Source organism: Oncorhynchus tshawytscha, linkage group LG08, assembly GCF_018296145.1.
Source record: "Oncorhynchus tshawytscha isolate Ot180627B linkage group LG08, Otsh_v2.0, whole genome shotgun sequence".
NCBI classification, from domain to species: Eukaryota; Metazoa; Chordata; class Actinopteri; order Salmoniformes; family Salmonidae; genus Oncorhynchus; species Oncorhynchus tshawytscha.
The window spans coordinates 60575815-60591364 of NC_056436.1; the positions used below are offsets into that span (position 1 = coordinate 60575815).

General features: G+C 46.0%; 1 protein-coding gene across 2 annotated transcripts in view; it reads left to right on the top strand.

The window, feature by feature from the left end:
- The first annotated feature begins 316 nt into the window (after window positions 1–316).
- The window catches only part of LOC112256188 (phosphatidylinositol 3,4,5-trisphosphate 5-phosphatase 2B), a 29388-nt gene continuing 14154 nt past the window's right edge, over window positions 317–15550 (top strand). Inside the window, exons 1-7 of one of the 2 annotated variants that reach the window (XM_024429252.2) lie at window positions 317–1667; window positions 5528–5591; window positions 12105–12385; window positions 12539–12679; window positions 12803–12890; window positions 14951–15040; window positions 15310–15516. In XM_024429252.2, the coding sequence (XP_024285020.1) occupies window positions 1531–1667; window positions 5528–5591; window positions 12105–12385; window positions 12539–12679; window positions 12803–12890; window positions 14951–15040; window positions 15310–15516 (1008 nt within the window). In that variant the 5' untranslated portion in view covers window positions 317–1530. The remainder of the gene's footprint in view (window positions 1668–5527; window positions 5592–12104; window positions 12386–12538; window positions 12680–12802; window positions 12891–14950; window positions 15041–15309; window positions 15517–15550) is intronic. The other variant, XM_024429251.2, reaches the window with a different exon arrangement.

Consider the following 15550-nt stretch of genomic DNA (forward strand, 5'->3'; position numbering starts at 1 on the left):
AAGGGGCAGGGGAAAGAGAGAGGGGGAGGTGAAAGAGAGAGTTGAGAAAGAGAGAGGGGAAGAGAAGGAGACAGTTGGAGGGATAAAGAGAGAGGGGTAAAGCTAGCCAGCACAGTGGAAAAAAGTCTGGAAAAGAGGACTAGAACGCACAAGTGAGACAGACAGTGGCTGTGCCAAGCAACCCACCTGAGTGTGCACGGCGTTGCTGTGTTTGGTCTTTGAAAATTCAGGAAAAAGATGGAAGAGAATGAGGGGGGAGGAGGAGGACAAGGGAGGGGTGAGCCCAGAGAAAGGAGTCTGCTGGCAGTGTTGGTTAATGAAGTATAGTCACTCGCAGGAATTATTTTGGCTGCTCCGTCAGTTTTTTTTCTCTCTCTTCCTTCTTACTCACATCTGGAGCGGGGAGTCACTTCCTCTGTCTGTGCTGCCCGCGTTGTGCTTTAACAGGGCTAGTCCTCTTGTCCTCTACTACCCCTTCCCCTCCTCCTCTGACGATACTCCAAAGAGATACGGAACACACTACCCCAGGGGGATGGGACCTCCCCAAAACACTCTCAGCACAGGACCGACCAGGGACCTTGGACATCCCCCACCAACACCCCCCACCCACCCTCTGGAATCTACGTCTGAAAACAGAGAGGGAGAGAGAGAGACTGATATCCAGAGAGAACTGCAACCATCAGATGAACTCTCTGTAGGGTGTTCCTCCTTTCCATTATATGGCAAAACAACTGGGAAATGATTTGAATTTGTCTGGTTTCTCTTGCACGGCTGCCTGGGCGCTGACTTCTATCCACCACAGCAGGCTGTGCAGCAGGGTTTGTTTGTGTGGCTGACTGACTGCTTTTGGTTCTTCTTTTCTGTGTTGTTTGCATGCAGGGCTTTTGAGGGGACAGCAGGCAGGAGCATTGCTGGTGTTTGTGGTGAGGCTACAGGCACTGCTGTCAGTGCCCCCAGGGGTGGTTGGCTTTACGCACCATTGCTCCCCTCTCTCTCTCTCTCTCTCTCTCTCTCTCTCTCTCCTCTACAATGGGATCTGTCTGCCTGAGACGAACATCCGGCTGGCAGCAGCCTGCACACTGAGACGGTGTCTTTCTGAGGGGGAACTAACAGCAAGGTGGGCCAAAGTTCATCTAGAGGAAGCAACTGTAGTTCTGGAATCTGGACACACACAGAAATCTGTGGGAGGGTTATTCACTCTGACTCTACAACGGCAACAATCCTCAACCACAACAGGACGCGTAACCCAGTAAGACCCCGGAGGGGTTGCCTGTAGTAAATGAGGAGGGCTGCTGTTGATGTTCCTGAGTTTACCTTATTAATTAGGACCAGAATGCTGGAGAAGCTGTGAACACTCAAGAGGACAGCACAACGTGAGCTCCTAATTGGAGGGTCCCATGGTGCCATGACACAGGTGTCTGAGACAGACTGTGTGTGTCGCCTCTGACCTTCTACCTTACTGTGGTTTACTCTGTTGGAAAGACAGACACTCCACTGACTGACAGGTGGACAACAACGCCGTCGGATGTCATGGCGATGGCGGCGTGGTACCACCGTGACATCAGCCGTGTGCATGCAGAGGACCTGTTGGCCCGGGCTGGGAGGGACGGCAGCTTCCTTGTCAGGGACAGTGAGTCCGTGCCTGGAGCCTACGCCCTCTGTCTGCTGTGAGTACACACACACACACACACACACACGCATACACACTTCTTTTCCATCTCTGCGTGTGTATGGTCATTATGAACCCAGTGGTGCTCGCAGTCAGGCACCCAAACCTGCTCACAGGACACTGGTAACTTTCCCCTACATGTCAGTGGAAGGGGAACTAACCTCATATTCACAAGTTTTATAGACTGTCTCAATGACTGTCTCAATGTCTGTATTGTATTCAGCAGCCTGTCTCTCTGTCATCTCCATCAGTCTCACCCAGAGCTGGGCCGGTGGGCAGGGAGAAGGCTGTGGCTCAGCCCAAGAACAGTCAGGCTGCCCTGTCCTGATACAGCCCAACCCAGCCTGGCCAGTGTGTGTGTGTAACCCTGGTTAGGGCTCCCTGCCCCCCTCTCCTCTTGTCTCCTCTCTCCTTCATTCAGTCTTCCTTGGGGCCCCTGGAAGAGGGAGGGAGCTGCTGTGACCACATGGCTCTCTGTGCAAAGCGGCCCTGAGCCAGACACATTCCTGAAAGCTGAGCCCCACTGCTGCTCATGCTGCTCGCTCGCTCACTCCCTCTCTCTTTCTCACTCTCTATCTCTTTCTCACTCCCTCTCTTTCTCACTCCCTCTTTCTTTCTCACTCCCTCTCTCTTTCTCACTCCCTCTCTCTTTCTCACTCCCTCTCTCTTTCTCACTCCCTCTCTCTTTCTCACTCCCTCTCTCTTTCTCACTCTCTCTTTCTCACTCCCTCTCTCTCCCTCGCTCGCTCGTTTGCTCCCTCTCTCTCACTTCAATTAAATTCAAGGGCTTTATTGGCATGGGAAACATATGTTAGAATTGCCAAAGCAAGTGAACTAGATAATGAATAAAGTGAAATAAACAATAAATATGTACAGTAAAAGTTACACTCCAAAAGACTAAAGACATTACAAATGTCATATTATGTCTATATACAGTGTTGTTACGATGTGGAAATGGTTAAAGTACAAAAGGGAAAATAAATAAACATAAACATGGGTTGTATTTACAATGGTGTTTGTTCTTCACTGGTTGCCCTTTTCTTGTGGCAACAGGTCACAAATCTTATTGCTGTGATGGCACACTGTGGTATTTCACCCAGTAGATATGGGTCTGCCAGGTCTGCCTACGGCGGCCTTTCTCAATAGCAAGGTCATGCTCATTGAGTCTGTACATAGTCAACGTTTGGGTCAGTCACACTGGTCAGGTATTCTGCCACTGTGCACTCTCTGTTTAGGGCCAAATAGCATTCTAGTTTGCTCTGCTTTTTTGTTGATTCTTTCAAATGTGTCAAGTAATTATAATTTTGTTTTCTCATGATTTGGTTGGGTCTAATAGGTGGTCATTGTAAATAAGAATTTGTTCTTAACTGATTTGCCTTGGTAAATATAGGTTAAATTTAAAAAATATATAGTGTTGCTGTCCTGGGGCTCTGTGGGGTGTGTTTGTGTTTGTGAACAGAGCCCCAGGACCAGCTTGCTTAGGGGACACTTCTCCAGTTTCATCTCTCTGTAGGTGATGGCTTTGTTATGGAAGGTTTGGGAATCACTTTTAGGTGGTTGCAGAATTTAATGGCTCTTTTCTGGATTTTGATAATTAGCGGGTATCGGCCTAATTCCGCTCTGCAAGCATTATTTGTTATTTTACATTGTACACAGAGGATATTTTTGCAGAATTCTGCATGCGTCTGCAAGAGTCTCAATTTGGTGTTTGTCCCATTTTGTGAGTTCTTGGTTGGTGAGCGGACCCCAGACCTCACAACCATAAAGGGCAATGGGTTCTAGAACTGAAAAATCTTTTTAGCCAGATCCTAATTGGTATGTCGAATTTGATGCCCCCCCCGTCTCCCACACTCTCCACATTAATACAGGCCTACTGTACACTAATGATGTTTGATGCTCCTGCTGATGGCATAAAAGGCCCTTCTTGCCTTGTCTCTCAGATCGTTCACAGCTTTGTGGCAGTTAGGTGTGACGTTGATGTTTAGGCCGAGGTATATATTGGGTTTTGTGATCTCTAAGGCAACGGTGTCTAGATGTAATTTAGACACCGTCTAAATCTAATCTAATCTTCACATCAATACAGGTCTACTGTTTCTTTGCATATTCTCTAACTTCATTGCTGGAAAATATGCATTCCTTTTAGATGAATTGTACGTGTGCTTTTCTACCAGGCATCACAAGGTCAAGCTTTCAACAGGGGGCTTTCAACAGGGGGCTTTCAACAAGGGGCTTTCAACAGGGGCTTTCAACAGGGGCTTTCAACAGGGGCTTTCAACAGGGGCTTTCAACAGGGGGCTTTCAACAAGGGGCTTTCAACAAGGGGCTTTCAACAGGGGGCTTTCAACAGGGGGCTTTCAACAGGGGGCTTTCAACAAGGGGCTTTCAACAGGGGCTTTCAACAAGGGGCTTTCAACAGGGGGCTTTCAACAGGGGGCTTTCAACAGGGGGCTTTCAACAAGGGGCTTTCAACAAGGGGCTTTCAACAGGGGGCTTTCAACAGGGGGCTTTCAACAGGGGGCTTTCAACAAGGGGCTTTCAACAAGGGGCTTTCAACAGGGGGCTTTCAACAGGGGCTTTCAACAGGGGGCTTTCAACAAGGGGCTTTCAACAAGGGGCTTTCAACAGGGGGCTTTCAACAGGGGGCTTTCAACAAGGGGCTTTCAACAGGGGCTTTCAACAGGGGCTTTCAACAAGGGGCTTTCAACAAGGGGCTTTCAACAGGGGGCTTTCAACAGGGGGCTTTCAACAGGGGGCTTTCAACAGGGGCTTTCAACAGGGGGCTTTCAACAGGGGGCTTTCAACAAGGGGCTTTCAACAAGGGGCTTTCAACAGGGGCTTTCAACAGGGGCTTTCAACAAGGGGCTTTCAACAAGGGGATTTTTTATGCCAGCATCATACCACCCTGCATACCACTGCTGCCTTGCTTCTGAAGCTAAGCAGGGTTGGTCCAGGTCAGTCCCTGGATGGTGGACCAGATGCTGCTGGAACTGGTGTTGGAGGGCCAGTAGGAGGCACTCTTTCCTCTGGTCTAAAAAATATCCCAATACCCCAAGGCAGTGATTGGGGACACTGCCCTGTGTAGGGTGCTGTCTTTCGGATGGGAAGTTAAATGGGTGTCCTGACTCTCTGAGGTCATTAAAGATCCCATGGCATTTATTGTAAGAGTAGTGGTGTTAACCACAGTGTCCTGTCTAAATTCCCAATCTGACCCTCAAACCATCACAGTCAGCTAATAATCAATTGGTCAGCTAATTACAATTGGCTCATTCATTCCCCTCTAATTATTCCCCAGGTCATTGCTGCAAATGAGAATGTGTTCTCAGTGAACTTACCTGGTAAAATACTGGATAAATAAAATTCAACAGAAGGCTTTCAACATGGGGCTATTAACAGAGGGGGAGTTACAGGCATTTACTGTACTGTGTCTCAAGGTCATGCGAGGTAGTAGAGATAAAAGTTAGCTCTCCTTTGTGTACTTGACAAAGACTAGTGGTATGATTTTACTACCAAGTGATTATTATGGAACATGAAGCCCACATGTTTCAGTCGAGTGACACCCCTCAGGACGGTTTGTGTAGCTGTGGCTTGTGTAAACAGTGGTGTGTAAAAACAGTAGGTTTGTGGGTAGTCATGTAGTCTCATGCTACCGCAGTGGACTGTGAAGTTGCTAAAATAACCACTTAAATGAGTCACACCATCAACAAATTGGCGTCTTGTTTATAAAGTTGCAGTGTTTTTTAACAAGGGCAGCACATCTGCTCTTCCTCAGTTTATTTCTGTCCCACGGCAGTGGTATAGTGCTGTTGTGATGTCTTGGAGTTCATAGTACCTTTATAAATGTTATTTTCCCCTTTTCAGGTTCCAACGGCACGTTCACACTTATCGTATTCTTCCTGATGTAGATGGCCTATTAGCGGTTCAGGTGAGTGACCATCGTTAAAGTTCATGTTTGAGTTTCCATACCCCACTCACATTGAAAGTCGGGGCAATCCTTGTTCGACAGGGAAACATTGTTTTTATAGTTACAAAACATATATATTTGAGCTTAAAAAATATTTATGATAATTTTATAAGGGAAAAGATCTGTTTTGGGAATTTTCTAAATACTTTCTATGTTAGTCATTTCCATGTCAGCTCTATAGTATGGAAATACCTTTGTCTGGAGCGAAGGATCCCAATTTGAAACCCTCCAAAAAAGTGTTTAGAATTCTATAAACTGCCAATGATAGATATTAACTGAACAATTATCTTATGTAGTTTCTTGCAATAACCCTTTGGGACTTTAAAGAACATTTCTCTCAAAACTCAGATTCCTAAACGATGTGCCCGGAGATTTGGTCAATATGTCTAAAATCCTAAATGAATCAGGAATAAGCAGGGGCAGCTATACCATAAGGACCCCTTGTTGTAGTGTCACAAGACTTCTCATTTTCTGTAAACTTCTCTCCTTTTGATAGATTTATACAAACAATATTGAAATCACCATGGTCACAACCATAAACTGTCAACTCCATCTGCCTGATAGATCAAGATATAATATGAATTCTGGTTCAAATATGTTAGATTTAATAAGGTTTTAGAATCATAAAGCAACTGAGGAAAAATGAAATTGCTACTGTGCATATGACTTGAATGAGCTGTCAACTCCGTCAGATTTATTTATGTTGAATGATCTGATAGAATGGTCATGTTTTTATTGGGGATTTTCAAATGAATAATTATCCATGTTTTAGAAATGTTTGTATTGAACTTAAATTTTTAGGGGTGAAAATGTTTTGAGTATCGTTGTCAACTCCGTCAGTGGCTTGTTAAATCCATCACTGATGGCTAACTCTCTCAAAATATTGTTTTGGGGTCAATATTAATAAAAAATTGCTGTTCTGCAACAATGTTCACACTTTTGTGATAATGTTTGCTTTATGAATGTCGTTTTATTTTTTATTTGTATTTATTTTATTTTTTTAAAGTTTGCCTTTTTCTCCCCAATTTCGTGGTATCCAATTGGTAGTTACCATTTGTCTCATCGTTGCAACTCCCGCACTCAGGAGAGGCGAAGGTTGAGAGCCATGCGTCCTCCAAAACACAACCCAACCAAGCTGCACAATGCCCAATTAACCCGGAATCCAGCCGCACCAATGTGTCGGAGGAAACACTGTACACCTGGCAACCATATCAGCATGCACTGCTCCCGGCCCAGTAGTCGCTAGTGCGCAATCGGACAACAACATCCCTGCTGGCCAAACCCTCCCCTAACTTGGACGACGCTGGGCCAATTGTCCACCTCCCCATTGGTCTCCCAGTCTCGGCCGGCTGCAACAGAGCCTGGACTCGAACCCAGAATCTCTAGTTGCACAGCTAGTACTGCGATGCAGTGCTAAAATGCTAACGAAATTAGCCTTTTATGGTGTCTGACAAAGTTGACATGAATCCAATTAGTTGCAAATTTCTGAGAAAATAAATAGCTGATACTTTGGTCTATCAAAATATGTATTTCAAACTGTGTTAATATTAACACAATTACTATTAAGACAAATATTTGTGGGAAAAAGTTGAGATTGTCCCATCTTTAAAGAATCCCTGAACTAATAGGGCTGTGCACAGACCTGTCAGGGGGCAGGTACTCAAAATGAATAAGGGCACCCACCGGCACCCCCCTGATGAATTTCATCATTCATATCTCAAAATGAATAAGGGCACCCACCGGAACCCCCCTGTTGAATTTCATCATTCATATCTCAAAATTCATAACATAATAACCGCTTCTGTTGTGATTTTGTTATTTACATTTTGAGCATTGGCCTATTTATTTCTGCAGCAGCACACCTCATCGCAAATTATAAGCAAGGAAGTTACAGTGCCTCCTAAAGACATGATTGACATTGAGAAAAGAGGTTGGGCTATCTGCTGATCATTGATCAAAATCAAATCAAATTTGATTGGTCACATACACATGTTTAGCAGATGTTAATGCGGGTATAGCGAAATGCTTGTTGATGAAAAATCAGATTTTTTTTTTTTTTACTGATTTTGATTTATCTACAATCCTCTTAACTAATAATTAACTTCATAATCTTCTAACTCATGATTTATGGCTGGCTGTGGATATTTTAGTATATGGTGGTTAGCTAGAGTATAGAGGTGTTTCCCAACCCTGGCCTCGTGTACGCTCAACGGTACATATTGTTATTATAACCCTGGACAAGTACACCTGATTCAACTTGTCAACTAATCATCAAGCCCTCAATGAGCTGAATGAGGTGTGTTTGTCCACGGCTGTAATGAAAAATGTGTACTTTTGGGGGTACTCAAGGACCAGGGTTAGGAAACTCTCTAGATCAGGATGTCCCAGACTTGGTCCTACATTGTAGAATAATAGTGAAGACATCAAAACAATGAAATAACACTTATGGAATCATGTAGTAACCGAAAATGTGTTAAACAAATCAATGTATTTTTTATATTTGAGATTTGTCGAAGTAGCCACCCTTTGCCTTGACAGATTTGCACACTCTTGGCATTCTCTCAACCAGATGCACGCGGTAGTCACCTGGAATGCATTTCAATTAACAGGTGTGCCTTGTTAAAAGTTAATTTGTGGAATGTATTTCCTTAATGCGTTTCAGCCAATCAGTAGTGTTGTGACAAGGTAGGGGTGGTATACAGAAGATAGCCTTATTTGGTAAAAGTACATATTATGGCAAGAACAGCTCAAATAAGCAAAGAGAAACAAGAGTCCATCATTACTTTAAGACATGAATGTCAGTCAAACCGGAAAAGTGCAGTCACAAAAAACATCTGGCGCTATGATGAAACTGTCTCTCATGAGGAACACCACAGAAAGGAAGACCCAGAGTTACTTCTTCTGCAGAGGAGAAGTTCATTAGAGTTACAAGCATCCGAAATTGCAGCCCTAATAAATGCTTCACGGAGTTCAAGTAACAGACACATCTCAACATCAACTGTTCCTTGTTTGCATGTCTTCACTATTATTCTACAATGTAGAAAATAGTACAAATGAAAGAAAAACCCTTGAATGAGTAGGAGTGTCCAAACTTTTGACTGGGTCTGTGTATATAAATGATTGAATTATTTACAGTACCATAAGGGCACAAACAACTATCATCAAGCTAGCAAGAAGCAAGACAAGAACAAAACTCACTTGGCGAGTGGGAGGGCAAAGGCGCAAGTTCTCGGGCACAAGTAGACCCTTATCTGTGCCTGGTAAATAAGCTAATATACTGTAACCTACATGTACATGTACAACAGTATCCTCTTGTAGCAACCACTAACGAGAAAGAATGTGTAGTACAATACTGTAGTTGTTATCGTTACTCTACGACAACAGAGTTGTGCTGTCTGTTTTAATGGAAACAGGAAGCGTCTTGTGTTCACATACTGGGCTCATTCTGCTACAGACCTTGATGTTTGAACGGCATCTCTTTCTGCCATGTTGCCACATGCTCCGAGCGTGACCTCAGCTGCACAGAGGACAAATTGTGTGTGTGTGTGTCACAGATTCCTGCGCTACCCATGCACTGGGTCGTTGACCAGTGCTCCAAAGGGGGTTGGGTCTGTTTGTGCTTTGAGTGTGTGTGTGTGTGTGTCATGGACAGGGATGTGTGTGTTGAGGGTTAGCCGGGCAGAGGATAGGGGTGGCTGGGATTGGTTGGTGTGTGGCGGTTATATGTGTGTGTATTAGACACAGTAACTATTGGGGACGACTCAATTCAAGAGCCGCAGTGTCTGGTCCTAATTATTATCAGGACCAAAACACACAAAAACTAAAAGGTTTTAGGCAGCCTGTACATTCCTTCACCGTGACTAGGTGCGCAAGTCCAAAGACAACAGCTCAAATACTTTATTGTCAGATCAGGGCTTTTATCCACATACTGTATCTCAGCTTCATTTGTTTTCCCCTGAAGTCACTAAAGTCTCCTATAAGCAGATTGTCTCGTTGGCTTTGAAGCCATTACCACGTAGGGATTAGGGGGGTTGCTTCCTAGTTTTTCTGAGAGAGTTATTTTAAAGAGAGGGATATTTTGAGCAAAAAGAGAGGCCATTTTCGTCTCCTTGTGTCATTCTGTCCTTATTTGCTTTATAATCACTTTTCAAGAGCTCCTCGAAAAAAATGCATCAATCATTTGAAGTCCCTGGCAGCTGGGGCAGGTAATGTCTGCCCCCCACCAAAAAAATCAAACCACACGAGAAAAACAAACATTTCTAAAATGAAGAACATGTTTTTTCTGCTTTTCGGTGTTGCAGTCAGTGCCCCGAGGGCTCTGTGTCTGAGTTTGTCCATGACATCTAATAGGTCTGTGCCTGCAGCGTTGTGGGTATTATGAGTGCATTTAGTGTAAACACTCTTTGTGTCTTTGACTGGCACCTTAATGTGTTTGTCTATGGCTGGTGAACGTGTGTTTCCCCCTTCGTGTTTACTGTACATGTCTGAGGCGTCTGTCTGTTGGAGTGTTGTTTATATCGGGCAGCGGGTGTGTACGGTAGACTGGCTCAGGACACAGAGGTCGGCTAGTAAACTGCTGGAACACTGTGACTCATGGCAGCCAACCTTGGCAGTGACCAGGACGTGGGTGGTTGGTTGTGATACCACCTCCTGGCCTGTGGGGATAGTAGGGGTTTCTGCAGCCCGCCGGATGGTGTGTGTTGGATGTGGTTCTTGCACTGGCCATTCAAACAGAGGTGAGGGGCCGTGGCTTCTGTTTGGCACCTCCAGGATCTAGGAGATTAGCACCTCTTTTCCAAATGTCCCTTCTGAGTATATCCAGGTCATTTAGGCTTCCAGACACGAGGAGCTCTGGAGACATGCAGTCACATTCAAAACATCAACAGCCATTTTTCTTTTGTGGATAATGTTAGAACAACATATGCTGACTCTGAACAGATGCACTGCATATCTGAGACAGTCTTCCAAGCTTTAGGAGCTTTTACAAACAGTTTAAGAACATGATGATCACCTGTGTTGTGTAGGTTCTATATATATATATATTTATAAACTGGGTGGTTCGAGCCCTGAATGCTGATTGGCTGACAGCTGTGGTATATCAGACTGTATACCAAAGGTATGACAAAACACTTATTTTTAGTGTTATAATTACATTGGTAACCAGTTTATAATAGCAATAAGGCACCTTGGGGGTTTGTGATAGATGACCAATGTACCACAGCTAAGGGCTGTGTCCAGGCACTCTGCTTTGCGTCGTGCTTAAGAACAGCCCTTAGTCGTGGTATATTGGCTATATACCACACCCCCGGGCCTTAATGCTTAAATATATAAATGTCCTTGTTTTTTAAAGAAAAACACATTTTTTGTCAGTTAAAATAACATCAAATTGATCAGAAATACAGTGTAGACATTGTTAATGTTGTAAATGACTATTGTAGCTGGAAACAACAGATTTTTTGATGGAATATCTACATAGGCGTACAGAGGCCCATTATCAGCAACTATCACTCCTGTTTTCCAATGCCACGTTGTGTTAGCTAATCAAAGGTTACCATTTTAAAAGGCGAATTGATCATTAGAAAACACTTTAGCAATTATGTTATCACAGCTGAAAACTGTTGTTCTGATTAAATAAGCCATAAAACTGGCCTTCTTTAGTTGAGTATCTGGAGCATCAACATTTGTGTGTTCGATTACAGGCTCAAAATGACCAGAAACAAAGAACTTTCTTCTGAAACTCGTCAGCCTATTCTTGTTCTGAGAAATGAAGGCTATTCCATGCGAGAAATTGCCAAGAAACTGAATATCTTGTCCAACGCTGTGTACTACTCCCTTCACAGAACAGTGCAAACTGGCTCTAACCAGAATAGAAAGAGGAGTGGGAGGCCCCAGGGCACAACTGAGCAAGAAGACAAGTACATTAGAGTGTCTAGTTTGAGAAACAGATGCCTCACAAGTCCTCAACTGGCAGCTTCTAGGCATAGTTGCAAAGAAAAAGCCATATCTCAGACTGGCCAATATAAAGAAAATATTAAGATGGGAAAAAGAACACAGACATTGGACAGAGGAACTCTGCCTAGAAGGCCAACATCCTGGAGTCGTCTCTTCACTGTTGACGTTGAGACTGGTGTTTTGTGGGTACTATTTATTGAAGCTGTCAGTTGAGGATTTGTGAGGCATCTCTTTGTGTCAAGAACTGCAATGCTGCTGGGGCTTTCACACTCAACAGTTTCCAGTGTGTATCAAGAATGGTCCACCCCCCAAAGGACATCCATCCAACTTAACACAACTGTGGGAAGCATTGGAGTCAACATGGGCCAGCATCCCTGTGGAACGCTTGCGACACCTTGTAGAGTCCATGCCCTGACGAATTGAGGCTGTTCTGAGGGCAAAAGGGGGTGAAACTCAATATTAGGAAGGTGTTCCTAATGCTTTGTACACCCAGTGTATGTCTGTGTGTATGTTTCCCCACAGACTTCTCAGGGGGTGCAGGTGAACTGTTTCCGTACACTGGGGGACCTGGTGTTGGGGTACCAGCACCCCCATAAGGGTCTGGTCTCCCCTCTGCTGTACCCTGTGGGGAGGGACATGGAGCCTGGGGATGAGAGCTCAGGTGATGATGAGAAGCCAGGGCTGGTGTGGAGTCCCAGCCCATTCCCAGTCTCGGGCAGTATAGCTCCCCCCGCTGGACTCCCAGTGACCCCGTCCCCACACCTCCTCTTCCTCCACAGGCTACAGGAGCTCAACACATCCAGGTACAGAAGTCCCCATCACACACCATGAGTATATAGATGTACAAAATGTGTAATAGTGGTCTGGGGATTTAGAGATGAAAGTACTTTAGCACTTTCCTGTGGTGTCTCTCTTCAACTTGCTTGAGTGGTGTTTGTGGTCCCCTGGTTTCACAGCATGGCAGGTGAGGTGGTTGGGCTGCTCAGTGAGTATCTGCGCAGTGAGCTGCCTCTGGATGTGGAGGGTCTACGTAGAGGAGCAACAGGCCTACGCCATCTACACCAAACCCTGGGCACCGCATGCCAGGGGCTCAACAGGTGGGTTTCACCATGTTATTACTGCTATTACAGTTCAAGTGATCTGCATCATTTGGTGTTTGGGATGTGATGGCTTTGTTGGTTATCATGAGGATAAAATTAAATGGATTCTCTGATCCACAGTGAGATTGACCTGATCATGTCCAGTTTGGAGACGCTGGCCAAAGTGTTTGACCATCCTATCTGCCCTTTAACCTCCACCAAGCCACAGGTACATCCCTTCTGTGATATATCCTGTTTGACCTGTCCTGTCTGTCCTGTCCTGTCCTGTCCTGTCTGTCCTGTCTGTCCTGTCCTGTCTGTCCTGTCTGTCCTGTCTGTCCTGTCCTGTCCTGTCCTGTCTGTCCTGTCCGTCCTGTCTGTCCTGTCCTGTCCTGTCCTGTCTGTCCTGTCTTGTCCTGTCCTGTCTATCCTGTCCTGTCTGTCCTGTCCTGTCTGTCCTGTCCTGTCCTGTCCTGTCTGTCCTGTCTTGTCCTGTCCTGTCCTGTCTATCCTGTCTTGTCCTGTCCTGTCCTGTCTGTCCTGTCTGTCCTGTCTTGTCCTGTCCTGTCCTGTCTATCCTGTCCTGTCCTGTCCTGTCCTGTCTGTCCTGTCTGTCCTGTCTTGTCCTGTCCTGTCCTGTCTATCCTGTCTTGTCCTGTCCTGTCCTGTCTGTCCTGTCTGTCCTGTCCTGTCCTGTCCTGTCCTGTCTGTCCTGTCTTGTCCTGTCCTGTCCTGTCTATCCTGTCCTGTCTGTCCTGTCTGTCCTGTCCTGTCTGTCCTGTCTGTCCTGTCTTGTCCTGTCCTGTCTATCCTGTCCTGTCTGTCCTGTCCTGTCCTGTCCTGTCCTGTCCCTGTCTGTCCTGTCTTGTCCTGTCCTGCCTGTCCTGTCCTGTCCTGTCTGTCCTGTCCTGTCTGTCCTGTCTGTCCTGTCTTGTCCTGTCCTGTCTATCCTGTCCTGTCTGTCCTGTCCTGTCCTGTCCTGTCTGTCCTGTCTGTCCTGTCTGTCCTGTCTTGTCCTGTCCTGCCTGTCCTGTCCTGTCCTGTCCTGTCCTGTCCTGTCTGTCCTGTCTTGTCCTGTCCTGTCTATCCTGTCCTGTCTGTCCTGTCTGTCCTGTCCTGTCTGTCCTGTCTGTCCTGTCTTGTCCTGTCCTGTCTATCCTGTCCTGTCTGTCCTGTCCTGTCCTGTCCTGTCTGTCCTGTCTGTCCTGTCTGTCCTGTCTTGTCCTGTCCTGCCTGTCCTGTCCTGTCCTGTCTGTCCTGTCCTGTCTGTCCTGTCTGTCCTGTCTTGTCCTGTCCTGTCTATCCTGTCCTGTCTGTCCTGTCTGTCCTGTCTGTCCTGTCTGTCCTGTCTTGTCCCTGTCTGTCCTGTCCTGTCCTGTCCTGTCTGTCCTGTCTGTCCTGTCTGTCCTGTCTTGTCCTGTCCTGTCTATCCTGTCCTGTCTGTCCTGTCTATCCTGTCCTGTCTGTCCTGTCTGTCCTGTCTTGTCCTGTCCTGCCTGTCCTGTCCTGTCCTGTCTGTCCTGTCCTGTCTGTCCTGACTGTCCTACCTTGTCTGTCCTTATATGTCTGTCCTGCCCTGTCTATCTTTCCCTGTCCTGTCTGTCCTGTCATGTCATGTCTGTCCTACCCTGTCTGTCCTGTCTGTCCTGCCCGTCAGTCATACCTTGTCTGTAACCCTCTGTCTACTCTACTATGGTCCACAGGGGACCTGAAAACTAAAAATACAAAAAATAATGGAAATCTGCTTTGTTACGCCCTCTAGTGCACCAATTGAAAAGAAAAATGCTCTATGTTCCCTTCCTGATGTACAATATACAGTACACTGAGTGTAAAAAACATTAAGGACACCTGCTCTTTCCTTGACATAGACTGACCAAGTGAATCCAGGTGAAAGCTGTGATCATTTATTGATGTTACTTGTTAAATCCACTTGGTAGTATGGTAGTAGGTGCCAGGAGCACCGTTTGTGTCACGAACTGCAACGCGGCTGGGTTTTTCACTCTCAACAGTATCCCGTGTGTATCAAAAATGGTCCACCACCCAAAGGACATCCAGCCAACTTGACACAACTGTGGGAAGCACTGGAGTCAACATGGGCCAGCATCCCTGTGGAACGCTTTCGACACCTTGTAGAGTCCATGCCCTGATGAATTGAGGCAGTTCTGAGGGCAAAAGGGAGTGAAACTCAATATTAGGAAGTAGTTCCTAATGCTTTGTACACTCAGCGTATGTCCATCTGTATTCCACATAGCACACAGCAACTTACTATATTAATGTACCTCCTTTCAGAACACGGGTAGAGGTCCAGACATGGAGTTGGACAGCCTGCTGTGTAAGATCTCTGTCCTGGTCAGCCTGCTCTCCTCCCTGGAGAAGAGGGTATGTACCCACATACTCACACACTACCCGCCCAGTACATATCAGTCTTAGTTTCATGGTCTAGACCAGTGGTTCCCAAGGACCCCTGGGTGTACTTGGCTTATTAATAGAGGATACTTGAGAAGACTCACGATTGGCAAAATGCACATGAGGTGGTACTTCAGGGGTACTCAGGGCAGAGGAAAATTCAGTTGGCGGTACAGGAACCGAAACAGGTTGGGGACCACTGGTCTATACAGTCTGACACTCTCTATGCTCTGACTGTGCAGGTGCTGAAAGCTCTTCAAGATGCTGTGACCAATCACAACCTGGCTGTGCAGCCTGCCCCTCTACCTGAGCCCGCTCTTGCTCCAGCTCCAGCCCCTGGACCAGCTCCAACTCCAGCCCCTGCTCCAGCTCCTGCTCCAGCTCCTGTCCCTGCCCCAGTCCCTGTAGCCAAGAACCATTCTAGGCCCATACCTGTCCACTCCTTTCAGGTGAAAGAGAGCGACAAGGGCCACTTTTAAGGGG